The sequence below is a fragment of the Magallana gigas genome, chromosome 1 (genome assembly GCF_963853765.1).
Source record: "Magallana gigas chromosome 1, xbMagGiga1.1, whole genome shotgun sequence".
In the NCBI taxonomy this organism is placed as follows: Eukaryota; Metazoa; Mollusca; class Bivalvia; order Ostreida; family Ostreidae; genus Magallana; species Magallana gigas.
This window is the reverse complement of record NC_088853.1, coordinates 7,226,214-7,245,511: the sequence shown is the minus strand read 5'-3', so window position 1 is coordinate 7,245,511 and position 19,298 is coordinate 7,226,214. Positions and strand designations below refer to the sequence as shown.

General features: G+C 32.0%; 1 protein-coding gene across 2 annotated transcripts; it reads right to left on the bottom strand.

The window, feature by feature from the left end:
* Positions 1–1,587: 1,587 nt before the first annotated feature.
* On the bottom strand, positions 1,588–18,747 carry LOC105326897 (transient receptor potential cation channel subfamily M member-like 2). Of its 2 annotated transcripts, XM_034464678.2 has the most exons (21): positions 18,601–18,747; positions 17,402–17,648; positions 16,925–17,079; positions 16,638–16,776; positions 15,983–16,130; positions 15,407–15,518; positions 14,982–15,093; positions 13,766–14,052; positions 13,486–13,593; positions 13,335–13,400; positions 12,504–12,681; positions 12,135–12,263; positions 11,763–11,862; positions 10,256–10,487; positions 10,043–10,108; positions 9,749–9,901; positions 6,864–7,130; positions 6,530–6,722; positions 5,710–5,869; positions 4,099–4,268; positions 1,588–2,335 (listed from the first exon to the last, which is right to left on the bottom strand). In XM_034464678.2, the coding sequence occupies exons 1-21, from the start codon at positions 18,631–18,633 to the stop codon at positions 2,223–2,225; spliced, it is 3,168 nt and encodes a 1,055-aa protein (XP_034320569.2). In that variant the 5' UTR covers positions 18,634–18,747; the 3' UTR covers positions 1,588–2,222. The 2 variants fall into 2 exon arrangements, with proteins under 2 accessions (XP_034320569.2, XP_065938048.1); XM_066081976.1 differs by lacking the exon at positions 12,135–12,263.
* Between the last annotated feature and the right edge of the window lie 551 nt (positions 18,748–19,298).

The following is a 19,298-nucleotide window of genomic DNA, read 5'->3' as shown; positions in this document are numbered from 1 at the left end:
TATTTGAGCATGCAAATGATTTGTGTTGATAGTTCTGTTCTAGAGAATTGGCACAAATTTTCCTGATGAATGGTTTTAAAAAAATCACCCTTTACCTCCCAAGAGCCAATTTTGATAATTGCCTGAATGTGATTGACAATGTGATCTGATTTGATATCTATAATTGAACTGCTTATGCTTTTTATAATTACAATGTTTTGAAATTTGTTTATCGCTTATAATTTAAGGAAAAAATCCTTGCATGTCTTTTGTTTCATTTATCCAAACTTTTATCAGTAATCAACTTCAAAAATGAGTTGCCCAGTGTTACCCTATTCAATGATTACATATATAGTGTTCAATAGTTGATGATAAGCACACTTATTTTTTTTTTAATTCTTTCTTTAAAGGTAATACGATTAAACAACAGTTTCCATAAATTTAAGTATTGATTTAACAACTTTAAAAAAAAGTAATGCTCGAGCGTATTGTTGTATTATTTTTACCATTAAGAGAGATTAAAAGATTTACAACTTTACTTTAAAAATTTCATAGAGACCCTCAACATGTCTAACCACGTATTTTGTAGTTTTCGCTGGCAGCTCCGGGGAATTGATATGAGATCCGTTTGTGTAAATGTACATGTAAACTTGTGACCGATTGTCTAAAGGGTTCTCTGAACATTTGTCGTCTTTAAGTATCACTTTTCTTTAACATCTTGCATAATATACAATATATGCTCCTGTGCAACAAACCTTGACACTTAAAACAGTTATGGAGGATTAATATCAATAACAAATATACCGTCTGTTTGTCAACGCGAAACCAGGTTTCATTCTGATGACAAACTGTTCCTCATCCTATTGAGTAAGCAACCTAACAGAAATTGACGCTTATGCTGCCGAGGCTCTCCGTATTAAGAACTGTAAGATGATACATGTACAATATACTTCAACCCAGTATAATAGTTTCATGCGCCGTAATGATGATATACCTAATATATTCTGTTATTTAACCCTATATTGTGACTTGATGTGCATGCATTTATCGTTCTTTTTAGTGGATTTATATCCATTTTTCCCCATTTTTTTCTGTATTTGCTGATTTGTATGTTGTCTTTTTCGTACTCATTTGAAATTATCTAACTCCTAATTGCATACATTTTGATTAAATATAGTTTACTTTTATTTCGATTTTACCATTGTATAATTAAATATCCATGTTATGTTTGCTTTAGATCTTTTACGTTTCAAAGAGAAATCAGAACACACATATGTTGTGCTGAGATATGATACTCTAATGATTATGTCATAAAAAGAATAACGTAACATGTAGTAGCGATATATTTGTTTATATATATTTTACTATTATTAGATAGATTAAAGTAAAACATTAATGTTGTGGAATTTTCACAGAGGATATTTATCCGCCAGCAAGGTCAAAGGATAGTCATTGATATAAAATAAAATGTCTACTTAATGTCTCTTAAAATTGATAAATTAATAACATATCAAATTTGCTTAAAATGATCGATTAGATAAAATATTTCTCTGTGTCATGTGTTTAACATATCCACCAGTTATGGTGAAGAATGAAGTGGTACTATGCAATTGTTTCACCGATTTATTAATAATGATCATTTAAATAAAATATCACTACAATTTACATATATAAATATAAAAACTTTCAAATGCTGTCTCTTATATTAAACTCTCTGGGCAATACTAGTCTTTTGTAAATTCTGCATGCATTAAGGAATCAAAAACGTTCACTAGATCAAGTGTCACCTGGATAGCCTCATTCTATATAAACAATAATAACTATAACTTTTATATATAGGCTATAATGCTACATTGCATTACTTTGGATTTTTTTTTAATCCTCTTGCCTTAAAATAAACCACACCTGGAAAACCGATTTCTTTTTTCTAAGATATTCAAATTATTTTGAACCTCATGGCAAACACCAATGACATAAAAAATGTTTATAGTTTGATTAGCTCAAAAACACAACTTTGCAATTTGTTCATGGTATAAGGGATTTAAACGATTGTATGTTTTAATGGGTTTTTTTTTTAATCAATGATGTAATTTATACTTAATGATGACATAGTAATAATATACATCACTTCTACGTCTTTAACACTATGCGACAAAAATTGGAATGATTTGTCACAACCTCCTCTTTTTAACATTTCAAAATCATTTTAAATCCACTTAAATTTTCACTGTTATGGTTTATAATTAGATTTTGTTGTGATTCCTGAGGGCCATTACTTTCTGGAAGTTCCTCCTGTATGCCCTTCTTGTTTTCCTTTCCATCGTTTCGGCGCGCAATCTTTTTTTACAGAAACCGACTAAAAGAAATAGGAAAAAATGTATAATAATGAATTATTCTTAAATTGCAAGTTTACCTATTATCACAGCAACACAACAAGTCATTTCATTTCTTATCTTACGTATATGAGAGTGAGGGACAATGAATGTAACATCCGTTATCATTTATATATATATATATATATATATATATATATATATATATATATATATATATATATATATATATATATATATATATATATATATATATACATACATATTACATCTTATCGTCATTGAATTTCAATCGATCGATCGAGAGAGAGAGAGAAACTTAAAAAAAAATGGAGATAATTTATAATTTTGTAAACTATAATTTGTGTTTAATTTGATCAAATGTGTGGGCGATAAATGTTGATTTCTTTTGTACCTATTTGATACTTTGGAATCAAAGTATTTAACTTTTGAGAAAGAGATAAAATGTTTAATTTCAAAAACACCATGCTTTTTAAGTAAATAAAACAGTATGTTTCGCGTAGTATTGTAAATGTGCTGAAATATTAACACACCAAAATCTTATCAAAACCTTGCCAAGCTAACGAATGGTGACGTTTCTTCAGAGATAGGAAATAGTTGTACCTTGCTCTCATTTGGATAAATCCTCACATTTATTTTAGTCACTACATTTACGGTAATTTCCAAGAACAATTTTTAAAAGGGTACGTGGCAGCCCCATTTAAAACATCTTCACAAGCAAAAAGAAAAAAATAATTTTCAATATCAGGAAAACTGTGATCCGAGGTAGGGAATGTGGAGTGCGTAGTATGCATTTTGCTCTTTAGCTGCTCAATGGTATGTTTACTTTCGCTTCAATTTATTACATGCTCCCAAGGAGGGGGGGGGGGCTTCATTTTCCTTATATAATCAGCATTGTTTTGAGGAAATAAACTCCTATGGACATTTGAATCTTTATTTGTTCATCAACATTGTATCTGAGATAAATTGTACTTATGATTAAATAAAAAAATCTTATAAATAATGAATAATGAAAATTTACTGAAAAAGGGTATGTTTTATTTCATTTTGCATTCAAATTCATTTACGTTACGTTGCTTCTTCTATTTTCATTGATTTATCATAATTCATTTTTTTATCACATGCTGCGCTCGCCCAAACGGTCGAACCGTAAAACATATAACCTAAATATCGAGAACACGCATTACAGATGTATGATCCACCTGTTTTATCGCAGGAGATATAGCGCAAGATCACTGCGACGTCTTTTTTTTTTAAACCTATATTCATTTGTTTACGTACCTCGACTGAATGCAAGGTAATATAAATATGCAGACAAAATCTTTTTGGTCTCACTAAAGCTTCTGCAATACTCAAGCGTGTCTTCAAACCTCGAGTTAGTTATAGCCTAATTTGGTATAGAACTACGGGAGAAAGTATGGGAGGTCGCCAACACAAATAGCCCTTGTTTTCGTGCGAACATATTTCTAAAGCTAGCTATTACATCCCTGGATAAAATAATAATAGGTGCACCCTTTTAAAGTCATATTCACGATGTCATTATTTTTTGGAATTATAGGAATTTCCAAACTAAATATAAGTAGTAATATACCCACTCGTGTTACTTATTTGATGGTACCTAGGCGTTTTTAACAATTTTGTTTTATTATTACAATCAATGTTAGCATTGTGCAAGCGATCGAGTACCATCAAAAGAATTAACCATTTAATTATAACAAATACAATAATTTATCATCAAACACACTAAATGAACCAACTTTTTTACCTTTGAACATATGTATACAACAATTATCTCTGTTTGGACAACACATGCGGTACGGAAGAAACACCAGGTTGATAGGAGACGGGATTCTCCATTCGTAGTCATTGATCACAGTGTATCTCTCAAATCTCCACAGCTTCTCAGAGTTCTCTTGTACCCTCTCAAAAGTGTAGCTAAAAATGTATTTACACCTTTTGAATGCAATGTCGTTTTTAGAAATGTTTGAGGTTATATTATTATCAGATATCTCAAAAAAACTACTTTTTACTTTAAAACTAATGAATAATTAAAATGCTACATCACATTATACAACAAATGTATATTGTGGTGTTATTTCTCTTTTAACTTTTGTAGCTTGTTAAAAAAGGTTTGCATTATGACACTAACATGTATAATTGGTTTTATTTACAAGATACTATAGATAAGACATGGCATTTCAATGGACAAGCGCAACACGAACCTCACAAATCTTGCAGAATTGTCAATTATGTGATATTGTGACAATTATCAACGAACATCAAATAGTTCTTGAGAGAGATTTTGCATGCTAAATACATATATCCATGCCCTCAGACCTAGTTTGTAAGTGTGTTTTTTTTTCATTTTACAATTTAATTATATGACAAAATGCAATTTACTAAAAAATGTTAACTGTTTTTTTTGTAAATTTAGCATCTATGTTAAGGCTGTCCAAATAAAAATTACAATTGGGAAATGGTATAGTTTTACTTATCATTAAAAAAACACTTAAATCGGGAAAAATTTCTAAATGATTTTTTGTCATAAATGAACAGAAATATCAAAAGCTTTATTTTAAATCGCATCGGCGCATGTGAAGAAGGGCATCAACTATTGTTTATCCGTCGATAAATTGTGTATTTTGATGTTCTTGCTAGGATTTAATACGGATATTTCATTTTCTTAAAATATTGTCAAAACACTCGTTTTGTACTCAAAATTAGACCCTTTTTTACTTTTTAAGCTTGATTTACACAAATCAATTCCATTAGTAGGTTTCCACATGCTTGATTTACATTGATACTGTATTCTTCTATCTTCATGCAAAATATACTAAGATTGTTTAAATCTTTCTCTTGCGCAAAGCTATTTTTTTAATATATATTCATTTGTTAAATTATCTCGAATCAATACGAAGGAATGGAAGCATGTCATTAATCTCTTTGGTCGTAACAAAGCCTGTGCGGTTATCAAAACGTGACTTCAAACGTCAAGGGACCGGAATTTCGGAGTTAAATTTCAGCTATTATTGGCATATCACTAGTAACCAGGGCTACATGTAGAAAGCATTATGGGATGCTGCCAAAATATTTTGCTGATGAATCTGTGGGTTTAGCTCATTCTATTTCCTCACACTAGTACTTAAAAGACGCTTCGCTCGCTAGCGAAGCGCACTGATGGGCTGCACTCGCTAAACATATATCATAGTAAAAAGAAATTTCAAATACATCTTGTTTAGTTTATGTTAATGTTTATTTAAGGACTAGACGTTTCCCACAACATCAAATTTTCTTTAATAAGGAATGTTATCGAACGCATTTGTTGATCGCGTAACATTTTCAGAAAATTCACAGCAATTTAACATATCATCATTACCTAAACATGGCGATGACGAGGTTAACCAGCAGTAGATTAGAGAACAGCATGTAGATGGCACCTACAGCTTGTACCGTCCAGTCCTCTTGGGAACATCTCTCTACCGAAGTATCGGCCGCCCATGTATTGTAATCACTGCTGCAGTTTTTTGGTTCACTGCCTAATAAATCATAAGACGTAAGGTCCATAGTAATTACATGTATTCATGAAACCAAGTAAGAAGTATACATTTTCAAGCCAAATGTTTAATCTGTAGATGTTGAGCATATGGTTGAATTCACGATATTACCTACGTTAAGCCCTCCTTTTTGAATACGTGCATTCACTGTTTTCGTTCATATTCAGACAGTATAGGAAATATTCAAATAGTGAATATATGACAACTACACAGCTTTTTGTTGCCAAAACAAATTGGGCTTAAAGCCTTGGGCTTAAAGCCCTGTGCTCTTTACCACGTTTTTTTTTTAATCCAAAGAATGACATAAGCATTCTATCCAATATTTCAAGCTAATATGTTTTTTTCCAAAATCTCCTTAAGGTCAGCTAGAGGCGTCAACAAGTGTGTGAAATTCAAAATATAAATCCGTTTATATCATTGCAATATTCTTTTTAATATCTAGAATGTTGACAGTCTCTCCTTAAACCTCGTCCTTATAATGATATGAAATTGAAGGTATATATCGGGATTACATTTTTACATCCTTTAAAAAAAACCCAGAATATCGCACATCATCAACATTAGTTCTTTTTAAAACATATGGGTCGATCTTTTTTTTAGACAAGCAAATAGATTAGATGAAACAAATACGGTGGCTTTTACCGTCAAGTGAATCAAGATTCGGGTCCCCATAAAGCTGCCAGTACGGTAAAGTTAAGATGGTCCAGACTCTCCAGTTTTGCCAATTTCCATCCCAGAACGATCGGTGGTCCGGCCAGAGGTTGGCATGGTAATAGATTCCGATGCCAAAAACAACAAATACAGCTATGAACAGGAATTTCAACAGATCCTTCAGCTGAAAAATATTTTTAAAAAATGGAAATCCCATACAGGGAACTAAAAAACCCAAAAGGATATTAGTTCTATTATAGCTGACTTATTTATTGCCTTGTTTGTCATAATGATATTCATTTTGTTAAAAAATATTAACACATACCATTTCTTTGATCATAATGAGAGTCGGTCCCATTTTTCTGTGGACAAGAAACACTTCCAAAAATCTCAGGTACATCACAAGCAGAGAGAGAGCAAACATCCGCCTGGCTATTGTAAACGAAGAATCAGAGTAGAAGTGACGCACAAAGAGCGCCGCTATAAGTAAGATGTATGACAGCAGGTCCACCGCATTCCAAAAGTCGTACAAGTATCTCTTCATTCGGGAATAGTAACCTCTGTGAGAGCGACCTCGAGCTTCCAAGCACCCCTGTTGATAAAAAGATTAAATGCCTTTTTAGCTCACCTGAGCCAAAGGCTCAAGTGAGCTTTTCTGATCACAATTTGTCCGTTGTCTGTCGTTGTCGTCGTTGTCGTCGTCGTTGTAAACTTTTCACATTTTCATCTTCGTCTCAAGAACCGCTGCGCAGATTTCAACCAAATTTGGCACAAGGCACCACTAGGTAAAGGGGATTCAAGTTTGTTCAAATGAAGGGCCATGCCCTCTTTAAAGGGGAGATTATTGAGAATTATTGAAAATTTGTTGGTATTTTTCAATCTTCTCAAAAACTATTCGGCCTGAAAAGCTTAAACTTGTGTGGAGGCATCCTCAGGTAGTGTAGATTCAAGTTTGTTCACATCATGGTCCCCCGGGGTAGGGTGGGGCCACAATAGGGGGTTCAAGTTTTACATAGGAATATATAGAGAAAATCTTTAAAAATCTTCTTCTCAAAAACTATTAGGCCTGGAAAGCTCAAATTTGAGTGGAAGCATCCTCAGATAGTGTAGATTCAAGTTTGTTCAAATGATGGTCCCCGGGGGTAGGGTGGGGCCACAATTAGGGGATCAAGTTTTACATAGGAATATATAGAGAAAATCTTTAACAATATTCTTCTAAAAAACTATTAGGCCAGAAAAGCTCAAATTTGAGTGGAAGCATCCTCAGATAGTGTAGATTCAAGTTTGTTCAAATCATACTCCCCGGGGGTAGGGTGGGCCACAATAGGGGGATCATGTTTTACATAGGAATATATAGAGAAAATCTTTAAAAATCTTCTTCTCAAAAACTATTAGGCCAGAAAAGCTCAAATTAAAATGGAAGCATTCTCAAGTAGTGTAGATTCAAGTTTGTTCAAATAATTGTCCCTGGGGGTAGGGTGGGCCACAATGGGGGAATCAAGTTTAACATAGGAATATATAGAGAAAATCTTTAAAAATATTCTTCTCCAAAACTATTAGGCCAGGAAAGCTCAAATTAAAATGAAAGCATCCTCAGGTAGTGAATATTCAAGTTTGTTCAAATCATGGTAACTGGGGTTAGGGTGGGGCCACAAGGGGGGATTCAAGTTTTACATAGGAATATATAGAGAAAATCTTTAAAAATCTTCTTCTCAACAAATTTTAGACCAGGAAAGCTTGAATTTGAGTGGAAGCATCCTCAGATAGTGTAGATTCACGTTTGTTCAAATCAAGGTCCCCGGGGGTAGGGTGGGGCCAGAATTGGGGGATCAAATCTTACATAGGAATATATAGAAAAAATCTTTAAAAATCTTCTTCTCAAAAACTATAAGGCCAGAAAAGCTCAAATTAAAATGGAAGCATCCTCAGGTAGTGTAAATTCAAGTTTGTTCAAACCATGATCACCGGGGGTAGGGTGGGGCCACAATGGGGGGATGAAGCTTTACATAGGAATATATAGTGAACATCTTCTTCTCAAAAACTATTAGGCCAGGAAAAGTCCCATTTGAGTGGAAGCATCCTCAGATAGTGTAGATTCAAGTTTGTTCAAATCATGGTCCCCGGGGGTAGGGTGGGGCCACAATAGGGGAATCAAGTTTTACAAAGGAATATATAGAGAAAATCTTTAAAAATCTTCTTCTCAAAAACTATTAGGCCAGGAAAGCTTAAATTGGCGTGTGACCATCCTCAGATAATGTAGATTAAAGTTTGTTCAAATCATGGTCCCTGGGGGTAGGGCAGGGCCACAATGGGGGATAAATTTTTATATATAGAGAAAATCTTTTAAAAATCTTCTTCTCAAAACTATTAGGCCAGGAAAGCCCAAATTTGAGTGGAAACATCCCCAGATCGAATAGATTCAAGTTTGTTTAAATAATAGTCCAGGGGTATGGTGAGGCAACAATGGGGGATGAATTTTAACATAGGAATATATAAAGAAAATCTTTAAAACTCTTCTTTTTAAAGACTACTTGGCCAGAAAAAGCTTAAACTTGTGTAGAGGCATCTTCGAGTAGTGTAAATTCAAGTTTGAAAATTCACAGTCCCTAGTGATAGGGCGGGGCCGTGATGGCGGTTTGAATTTTTACATAGGAATATATAGAGAAAAATCTCTAAAAATATTCTGGGAATTTTTCGGTCCAAAACTCAGTACTTAGTGTGAAAGCACAGGTTATGCAGATTTAAGTTTGATGAAACCATGATTCCCTAGAGAAAAGTGGGGCCACGAAATGGGGGGGGGGGAGGGGGTATATAGCAATAGAGAAAAATCTTCTTACAGGTACAACAACAAAAAGGACTTGGTATTTACCAAAAAAGAGGTGGATAAAAATTGGCAGATTTTCAGGTTTTTTTAGCAAGATATATTGTACTTAGTTGTCAAGATATTTTGATACTGTAATTCTAATTTGATCAGAATTAAGGCAATTGTTGCTCAGGTGAGCGATGTGGCCCCTGGGCCTCTTGTTACATATACCATGCATGGTTTTTTTTAACAAACAATGTTTATGTTTTTGTTTCATTAAATTTGAAATGGTTGCATCTTTTTTCATATATGTTGCACAAAATGAGTATTCCTTGCAATAACCAGAATTTAGTTGATAAGCTTTTATCTATTTCTTAAGAAGCCTTAATATCGATGAAGAATCTTACAAAACAGCTGATGAGTTCTTCAATGAAATCTCCTGCACCCCAGATATACAAGTAGTATTCAAACACTTGTGCAGTTGGTAGGTCGAAGTATTCAGTGCTTACACTTGTCAACACAATGGCACTATACATCACCAGCATTAAGAAAAACAGCATCTAAAGTAATACCCAAAATATGAATAAATATCGGTTAACGAAAGTACCGTTCTTTTATTATTGACGAAGTTATAGATCTGAAAAGAAACATTATTAAGTCTTTTTAGCTTTAAATACTGTAATTTGTAAATATATACTCACGTAATTGAATATATATCTTGTCAGTGGTGCGGTAAAGAACTGAAGATATTTGTTTGTGAATGCAGACTGAAATTATATTTTAAAAACTTACATACGAATAAATGGACCAATATGATTAAGTTGCATGTGCAATTCAATAGTTAATGCACTATTTCAAAACTCAATGTGAGTTACAATAATATGTAAGAAGTAGTTGAATCAGCCTTGTTTTACCATAAAGAATAACTTTAAGTCAGGTGCCAAGTTGTTGTACCACTGTTTGTTCATATTTTTCTGGGAACAATCATGCGCTACTACATCATACAAGAAGTTTTCGTAGGCAAAAGTAAGCGGACTCGATCTTATTCCCCAAACCACCGCGTCGTCATCCATAAGTTCAATGGCATGTTGTGAGTTTTCATTGTACATGCTGTCCATAATTCCAATACAACGTTTTTCAAATATTCTAAAACAATTACAATAAAACTTATCAGCGATTTCACTCCTTGTTAATTAAATATTGTGCAAAGTGCAAACCATATTAGTAAATAGTTCTTTGTATATGTTTTGCGTGTCTTAATCCATGAATTACAAATTGTAAATGATAATCTATAATACTATATTAAAATAATAGACTCGAATTTTTGGTCTTTGATACCGAGAAATCGGAAGAATACTGTCTTTTGTTTTATATATTTTAAACATCATTGGTATTTGAAGATTACCAATATGGTTTTATTTTTTCTCAGTTAAGCTTCGCTAATTAATTATCAACGAAAATTCCTCAAATAATCCCGGAAATCACCTTGATTTTTCGGATTTTATAATCTTGCGCTTGCGCAATACATTCACGCTAACGGGATCTTTTGTTTAAATACGGGTAAATTTTCATTGGACTTTTGCTATATATTCTGTTCATATATATTAATGATTTCTTATATGAGAGAAAGTATAAAATGACATATATACATTTTAACTCAGTACTTACTTTTGTCTTCGTGATGACAAAATATATTTGATTACATGCAAAAAAAGTTACAAAATATTTGTTAAGAGAGTGAAGATAGAATATGTTTTATCGTAAAAATGAATAATATCCTACGGACCCAGTTTTACAAAGCAATCTAACTGTGGTGAGTGCCTTTCCCGAGACACGGTTAGATTATTAAAACTAAGGACAACGTAGGGAAATTAGTAGCATTATTGTAGACGTAAATGTCAATAATAAGGTGTGTCGATGTACCTATTTCGTAAATGCCTGATTTACAACGTTAACCCGTGCACGGACGGGTCAAAGTCTAGTTGTGATTAATTTTATACACATTTTATTTATGGTAACTTTTTATTAATTTATTTGAAGAGCAATAAGGTACAGATTAAAATCAGTCAAAATTAAAATGAACTCTCTCTTTTTTTTAAAACTGCTATCACAAAAGAAATGTTTTCGAAACAGTGATGACTATTTTTGAACATACTTAAATCAAATATAGAAATTTTATTTTTAAAAAACCATCAAATTGTTCGTCTTTCTTTAAAAAATATCATTATATAGCACAGTAGAAATTGAGGCTATAATATGTTTAACCAAAAAAAAAATATTGATGTCATATACCACACTTGATTATTACTTTGAACTAGATTTAAAGTAAACAATAAACAGATTATATATTTCTAAATGTTATTCAAGGTGTTGAAAAAATAATATGGTTTCAATTAATTAATTGTACTTGAATGTTCTTACTTTGAGTGCTCCTCTAGTTCGTTCGATAAGATCTGTTCTTTGACGTTGTTGGCTTTTGTGGAAAGCTTTTTCAAAATAGCGGAGCAAACTAGTCCTGTCACTAAGAAAAAAAAAACGATGTCAAAGAAAGTTACCTTTTTTGCTAATATCTGAACAATAAGTTAGGATCCAAATACATTTGTTTTTACGTTGCTATTTTGAGTTTCAATATGACAAAAACAATTGTAAAATAAGCCTATGAATTGTTTGACATTGTGCTTAATGCCTTAATATTTGCAATGCAATAATAAAAATAATTGAAATGTGGCAGGTACTGATTATCTGAATCTGCACATTGTGCTGTCTTTCAATTGAAAATATTGTGAAACTTACACAAGTGGTTTTCAACTCTCAGCCAACATATTTCAGCTAATTCTTTCCGATTTGCAAATATTGCCCACAACAGAATATTGGAAATATTTTCATCTTCAGGTTTTTCATCTTCCTCTTTTAAAACATATTCTTTAAAAAAATGGCAACCATACCTTATTAGATGTTTTGATGACAAGGAAATGATGAAGCAAATACAATTGTATCAATCTCTGCATCCAATGTTAACTTTAAACTGAATTTACTTAGTTTTAACTAATTTAAAACATTTAACTAATTTGACTAAATCTAACTTTATATACAAGTTAACTTTATATGATGAACATCTTTAAATGATTTTTCGGATTATGTTGTTTGGTTTTCCTCCATTACCTTCATATCGGAGAATAGAGCAACACAGGTGCTTGGCTGCATCTGCCACTGGAGAGGCTAAACCTTTCATTTTCTTCAGGCACATCTTCTTCTCATTTTCATCCTCTGCGTTAACGTATTCTTCCATCAGCTGCATATGTTCTTGACATAGGTCACTGGCTTGTTTTTCTTTGATTTGCTGTAACAAAATGTATATACAAAAAATTTAATACTAGTTTATAATTTATTTTCTCAAATTGAGTCGGAACACAAATCTAAATTGATGGTATTATTTGAAGTAAATATTTAACAGTTAAACAATAAAATTCGGCAGCTCATCATCTTATACGTTACAATATCATGTCGTATTTCTCAATGGTATATTTAATCATCTTCTTATAATGTATTCCAACATATAATGAAGCAGTATTAAATAAAATGACATGACTCACGGTATGAATAAGTGAAAGTTACACGTTTAAAAAACCTTAGCCTTAGCATGCTAAAAACTATTAGCTACTTCAGCAGCTGAAAACTTTGACTAAATTAGAAAAAAAAAAAAAAAAAAAGAAGGAAAAAAAAGAATTATTTTATGATGCACATTTCAAGCATGTTTGTTGAAATAAGTACCAGTAATAACTATAAATGGTCATTAAAAAGCACTTGCCTTAAAAATGTGTACATCCAACAGCATCATAACCTATGTTTAATGGGACTAATAAGAAGTCAATACGGGATATGCTCAAGCTACGATTACCACCATGGTCGCTCGCCAAGGATATATCATCAACTTCCCTCCACCGAAGTCGTCTCGGAAAGCTAAAAACTAAGTAACTAAGTAATTCTACGTACCTTCAAAATCCATTGCATATGAAGGCAGTCCTCGTCTTTAAACTTGCAGTCCTGACACGCAACAGTCTGGAAGTAATAGCAATTCTTAACTGTTAATTCTTACTCAGACAGTTTGGCATAAACACAATAAGATACACGTCATCAAACTGACCTGACTGTACAGTTCCGGCAGATTATTCATGTCAAACTTTACTCCTTTGGACAGCAATACCCTCACGTAATCACATCGATTCGCCTTCAGTGCCTCAAATAGGAGAATCTAAACCATATTTAGGAAAGTCGATCACATTAAGTTTATCTAGAGGCCACTTGTAAAAGAAAATTTAAAAAAAACAACACCCAATGGCAATTGTTTCTAAGAAGTTGAAACTGTTTACTTGACTTCAAACATACACGCACACAAACAGGAAAACAAGAAATTTGTTACGTACAGGACCGCATTCTTCAAAGCATTTTGATTCTTGGAACAGCTGATAACCAAAATAAAAATACAATGGAAGCGAAGTAGGAGTGGAGTATTTTGGATTCAACACGTAAGGCTTTGATTCCTTTTTGAAACCTTTCAAAATCTGTTCGATGATTTCGTCTTCCGGTCGTATGGAGTTTCTGCGTAGAACTTTCCAGGTAAGAGAAAAGCCCTTTATACGTAGGCGGTTCGAATTTGATGATTTCATACCTGTATTTTCTAATGAGCCGTTGGCTGGTTTTTCTATACTTTCTAAAATGTATAGTAGGGGCAATAAATCAAAACCCTTCCATTGTCAAAACAGTTGAAAAAAGTTAAAAAGTAAATATTTTTTTGTTATAAATATGCCCTTTTTATTTTTCTCTACCTCTTATAGAAAATATTCAAATTTCAAAAATGATGCCCATCAAATTCTATTGGTTGATTATCCAAACACTTGAACCTCTCTCAATAAAATGAATAGTATAATAAAGTAATTCGTTATGACCCATTCAAATATACTCCTTATTGTTTTATCTTCATTTAATCAATAAGGTTCGTTGTAGCTTCAAGCTGATTATATTCTTCCCATTTTGTTTCCAAAGACAAGGAAAACCATTTCATATTGCATTTTTATAGTGATTGTATTAATATACATAATATACAAGGGTTGTCCCAAAATAGCGAATACAAATGGCGTTTGTCGTTAGTCGAAGACTCTGGAAGATGAGACTTCTGTTACAATGTGTTCAAATAATTTGCATACAAATTATGTCATAAAATCTAATTTTGTTTTGAGTTTAAATTAGTGAAATGAAGGTATGCTGGATATTATCTAAGACTTAAAGTACTTATTTCCTAAAAAAAATAAAGTAGAGGTTTGACTTTTTTAGTACTGTATGCCAAAGGGTTATTGAAGAAAACATAGAATTCTTATGGCATTGTAGTGAACAGATTTTAAGGTATGTGTTCTGTCTACGCTATTTTGGGGCAAACCTCGTAAAAAAAGATCAAATATCTTTCATATCTACATGTATATTAGATATGATGAAATTCATTTTTATTTAAGTTTTGTTTCCAATCCAATAACATGTTGTAAAGAGGCTATATCGTTTTCCATTCCATCATTTGATTATATAAGATACTTTTGTTTGTTTGAGAGCTTCTAGATTTTGACAAAAATTTACTGTCAGTGGCCTTACTAGTTGACTCAGCAGGGAGGATATTTTCCATGGACCAGCAACTGACTACTGCCTCCCCAACAATGCTGGATAACATAAAGGGATCATCTCGATCTAGGTCAAACACCCCAATCTACAAACAAAGGGTTCATATTTTATAAAAAGCATAATATTCCAACGTTAAATGTTATAAATCCGGGCTTGATTTAAATATTCTTCGTTGTTATTTTACAATTTTTTTCAATGTCAAAAATAATTCATGAGAGCGATTGCATATTATCATTAAACATTTTTTGACTAGCATTTAGAACAAGAGTTAAACACAATTAATGAAAAACCCTGCTTGCCTATCCCGGAACTTTATATGTAAATGTTATTACATTTCCTATAAAATACCCAAAATAATAAATAATTGCAACATAAATTAAACACATAAAAATACTCACCAATTCTCGTCTTTCAGATATTGTTTCGAGAAGTTTTCCTAGTTTGTTATATTTCGCATCATCAAACTGAATACCGAATAAATTGTTTGCTTTCTTTCGAAGTACACTTGGACTGGAAAAAACCCCAATGTAATTTCAGATAATGCAAACTAGAAAATTTAGTTTTTTATAAAATAAACAACCTTTTCCAGAACAATAACGACACAATAGTTAAAAAACATAAAAATATAGTGTATTTATACAAAAAAAAATGGAGAAAAAAATACCAAACATAGAAAACATATACGTCACATCAAGAATTCAACTTAATTTTTTTTTTTAATTATTTTATGTTCTACGATCCCAAGAAAAAAAATATTACATTTGCATATCTAGTGAAACATACAAACTATTTATAAAATTCCAAAGTAAAATGTTTCAAATGGCTCGCTTTAAACTAGCGGTTAATCGCAGTCATTTCTAAGAAAAATGTCGAGAAGGATTTGAAAAATATTTTGTAAGCGTATCAATTCTTTTAGTTAAACATGAAAGCTTTGTTCATTGTAATCATTTGACTCTCTTAATTGATATTCATACTTATCAAGGTAGTCAGACACCAGGTCGGCGGCTTTTCCTGATCCTTTCATGATGATAACAGGTAGTTTGTTCTTGAGTGCTTCTGAGATATGTGTTATGGTATCGATGTCTCCCTCACAAACAATGATGGCCATAGGAACCGACATTTCTACAACAATTTGGCGTTTAAACTAAGATCAATAGGTTTAGATCAAGCTAAGTTATTTTTTTTTTAGCAATCGAGTTGTTTTCATATTGAACAGACGTTTACGAGCAATTATGAAAGACGGTTTTAATTCTTATTAAAAACCTTAATCGTCTGGTCAGTATAAACGAACACTAGTTGTTTATTCCCTGGCTGTGCTTCTGTTTGGTATAAGTTTGATACAGTATACAATAACCGCTGATAAATTAGATTTTAAATTCCTCAAAACTTATCGCCATCTTATACAGTAAATCCGTTGGTTTGTTACATTGTTGATAGTTATTCTAGATGATGTTTCCGTTCTTGTAAAGTGTATTCGCTTGCTTTTGTAAATTTAAATTTAAGCAAATAATTATGCAACTTCAGTTTTATTTAATTCAAAAATTCCTTAGAAATGAGACTTTGAAATATTGAAACATATTCTAATTAGTTCACTGATTCAAAACTATGCAAACATTGAAAAAAACATACCGATGTCCAATTTTTCATTAAAGAATGAAACTTTTTGTTTTGAAACGAATTTTTCGAACTCCAGCAAAAAAATATCCCCTTCCCCAATGTTGGTTTCATATGATGTTGGTTTCCTTTTCACCATGGTAGAATACTCAGTCTGAAAGTCAAATTACAATTTACATTATAACAATGGACAGTATTATTTCATTTTTTGCTTGTTTTTGCGTAGTAAATCTTTGTTTAACTTACAAAGCAAAATAAGCATTCAATACATTTTAGTCAAACTAAAGGTGAAATAGTCTTACCTTTTTTCCCGCAATACTGATAAGTTTGATATGTCTGTTTGGGTCACTGATCCCTGAAGTCTTTGTCCCAAATTCCATGTCTTCATATTGCTGGTAGGCATCACTCACTACATTTGATACATCTTCGTCACTCCCTCGGTACAAAATCCAGGTCTCTGTGATATGGAAACGATATGAAAAGTTAAAGGAAGACTTACTCTTAATATTTAAAAAAAACCCACATTATTACAAGAAAATATATCAAGAATCATTACAAGTGTCACTATGATAGTCGTCCTTCCATTAATTTTATATTCTAGGATGATATTCTAATATGTTTCGAAGATACTGAAATCCCTTTGCTGATTTACTTGTTTTATAAGCAACATTTTATTTTATGGAGAGAGCTTGTTCTGCCTCTGAGCATGTGTCCAACACAAGTGTACGATAAAACATGGTAATATTGTAATATTAAACACTGTGTTAACAGTACTTCACCTCCGCCACTCTTTGCTGCCTCTATCAGCGCCGTCTGGAACACTGTTTTTGGCCAAGGTTTTGGGACAAAACTGTCTGAGTCTCCAACCACAGAAAACACCATGGTAGGGGTAGAACGGACTTCTTTCTTGGGTTCTTTGATGTTTTCAGTGTCCTTTGTCCCCGTAAAGTTTTCTTTCTTTTTTGTTTCATCTTCGTTCACGTTCTGCTGGATATTATTCCATGTTTCTTCCACAGAAACCTTATTCTTTAAAAAATATGAATAAATCGGTTTGTAAAAACACATTTTTAAAAAGATTACAGATAAAGGTTTTAAACATAATGAAATATCAATGTCTTTACAAATTATTGTTCTTTCATTTTTGAGCTATATTTTTTTTCAACCAGCTTTTTATTATTCTATACATTTGAGTCATTTGCAGTAAATTAACCCTCCCCCTTTTTCGCAATCTGAGATCATTCTATGATACATATCGAACGTACACTGTTGAGAACGACTTTATGTTTTGTTTGTATGAAAAAAAAATTAGTAATCTCGTGTTTAATAGCGAAATCTACAGTTTATGTCACTCATGTAATGCATTGTTGTGATTACACTGTGTTTTCTTAACCAACATGACGTCGTAATGAAACATTACGTAGGTTTAGGCGGTTGGTTGACATAATTAAAAAAAGGAAAGGAAAAAAATCAGTTAGAAAAAAAAAGAAACAGAATGGATTCGTAAAGTTGAACATGTAAAACATTTATTGCTGTTGTAATTTTTTTCATGAATTGATCATTACATGTTTTAAAATGAAATGTCTGTTTGTTAATCTTCAAGGAACTTTTTTTGCATGCGTAAGGTTAATGACGTCTTGTGATAAATGCGTTGTTTGGCTAACAATAATAATTTCTTCAAGATATAAAATATTAAGGCTGAACAAAAGACCCAGTGAAATAAGCAATTAAAAGAATCCCTAATGATTTGTGATGGTATATGGTTTTGATACAACTTGTCATGTGTTGTCTATAGAACACACACACACACACACACAGCTCGTTAAATTAAATGTCCCTCTGACTATTGAAGATTGGAAAGGACAAAAAACAAACAAACAAAAAACCAACACAGCAAAAAAAAAAAAAAAACAAGCAACAGTAATGCGCATGATATGAGTGAACAGAGTATGATTTTTTTAAAATAAAATCTCCACCTTACCTGACCGTGTTTGACGTCTGTTGGTTCAGACATGATCCTCACATACAGGTGTCAATCATCAATCAACCAAAAGTTGTTGTAAAACGATTACATACATACTGCGCAAATGTTTGGTTTACGTCTTTTATAAGGTGCTTCTTGACCTTCCTTAAATGAACGTTATTTTTGGAAATATTTAGATTATATCTATACAACTTGCGCGCATGTTTAAATTACATCCGGTTGTTCGTGACTGTTTTTGGTCATCCTCACTGGTTTTGTCAAAACCCAATTGTAATTATTTAAGCTATATAAAAGACATGATTAATTTTCATTTATTCTGAATCAGAATTTTACAAAATTGAGAGTTGTTGCATCCCTCATTTCTTCAGAGCGTTGAAAATTAAAAAAATAATAAATGTAGTAAAACAATTGATTCTTAATTAAATTATATGTACATTTCATCACAGAAAAAAAGTTTAAAAAAGTTATATACACTCGACAAAAAAGAACATTAGTAGATGATTTTTACTTGGCCGTTTGTATTCCTTTAAATGTTATTTGCTTTTCACATAATTAAACGCGATATCGCTTCGGTATGATTTTACGACTTTCTTAAAGTTTTATTTCAAATGAAAATCATGATTTAAAAAAAAAAAAACAACAATAGATATTATCCTCTTTTGTTGAAAATTAGGAAATATTATTATTTTAGTTCC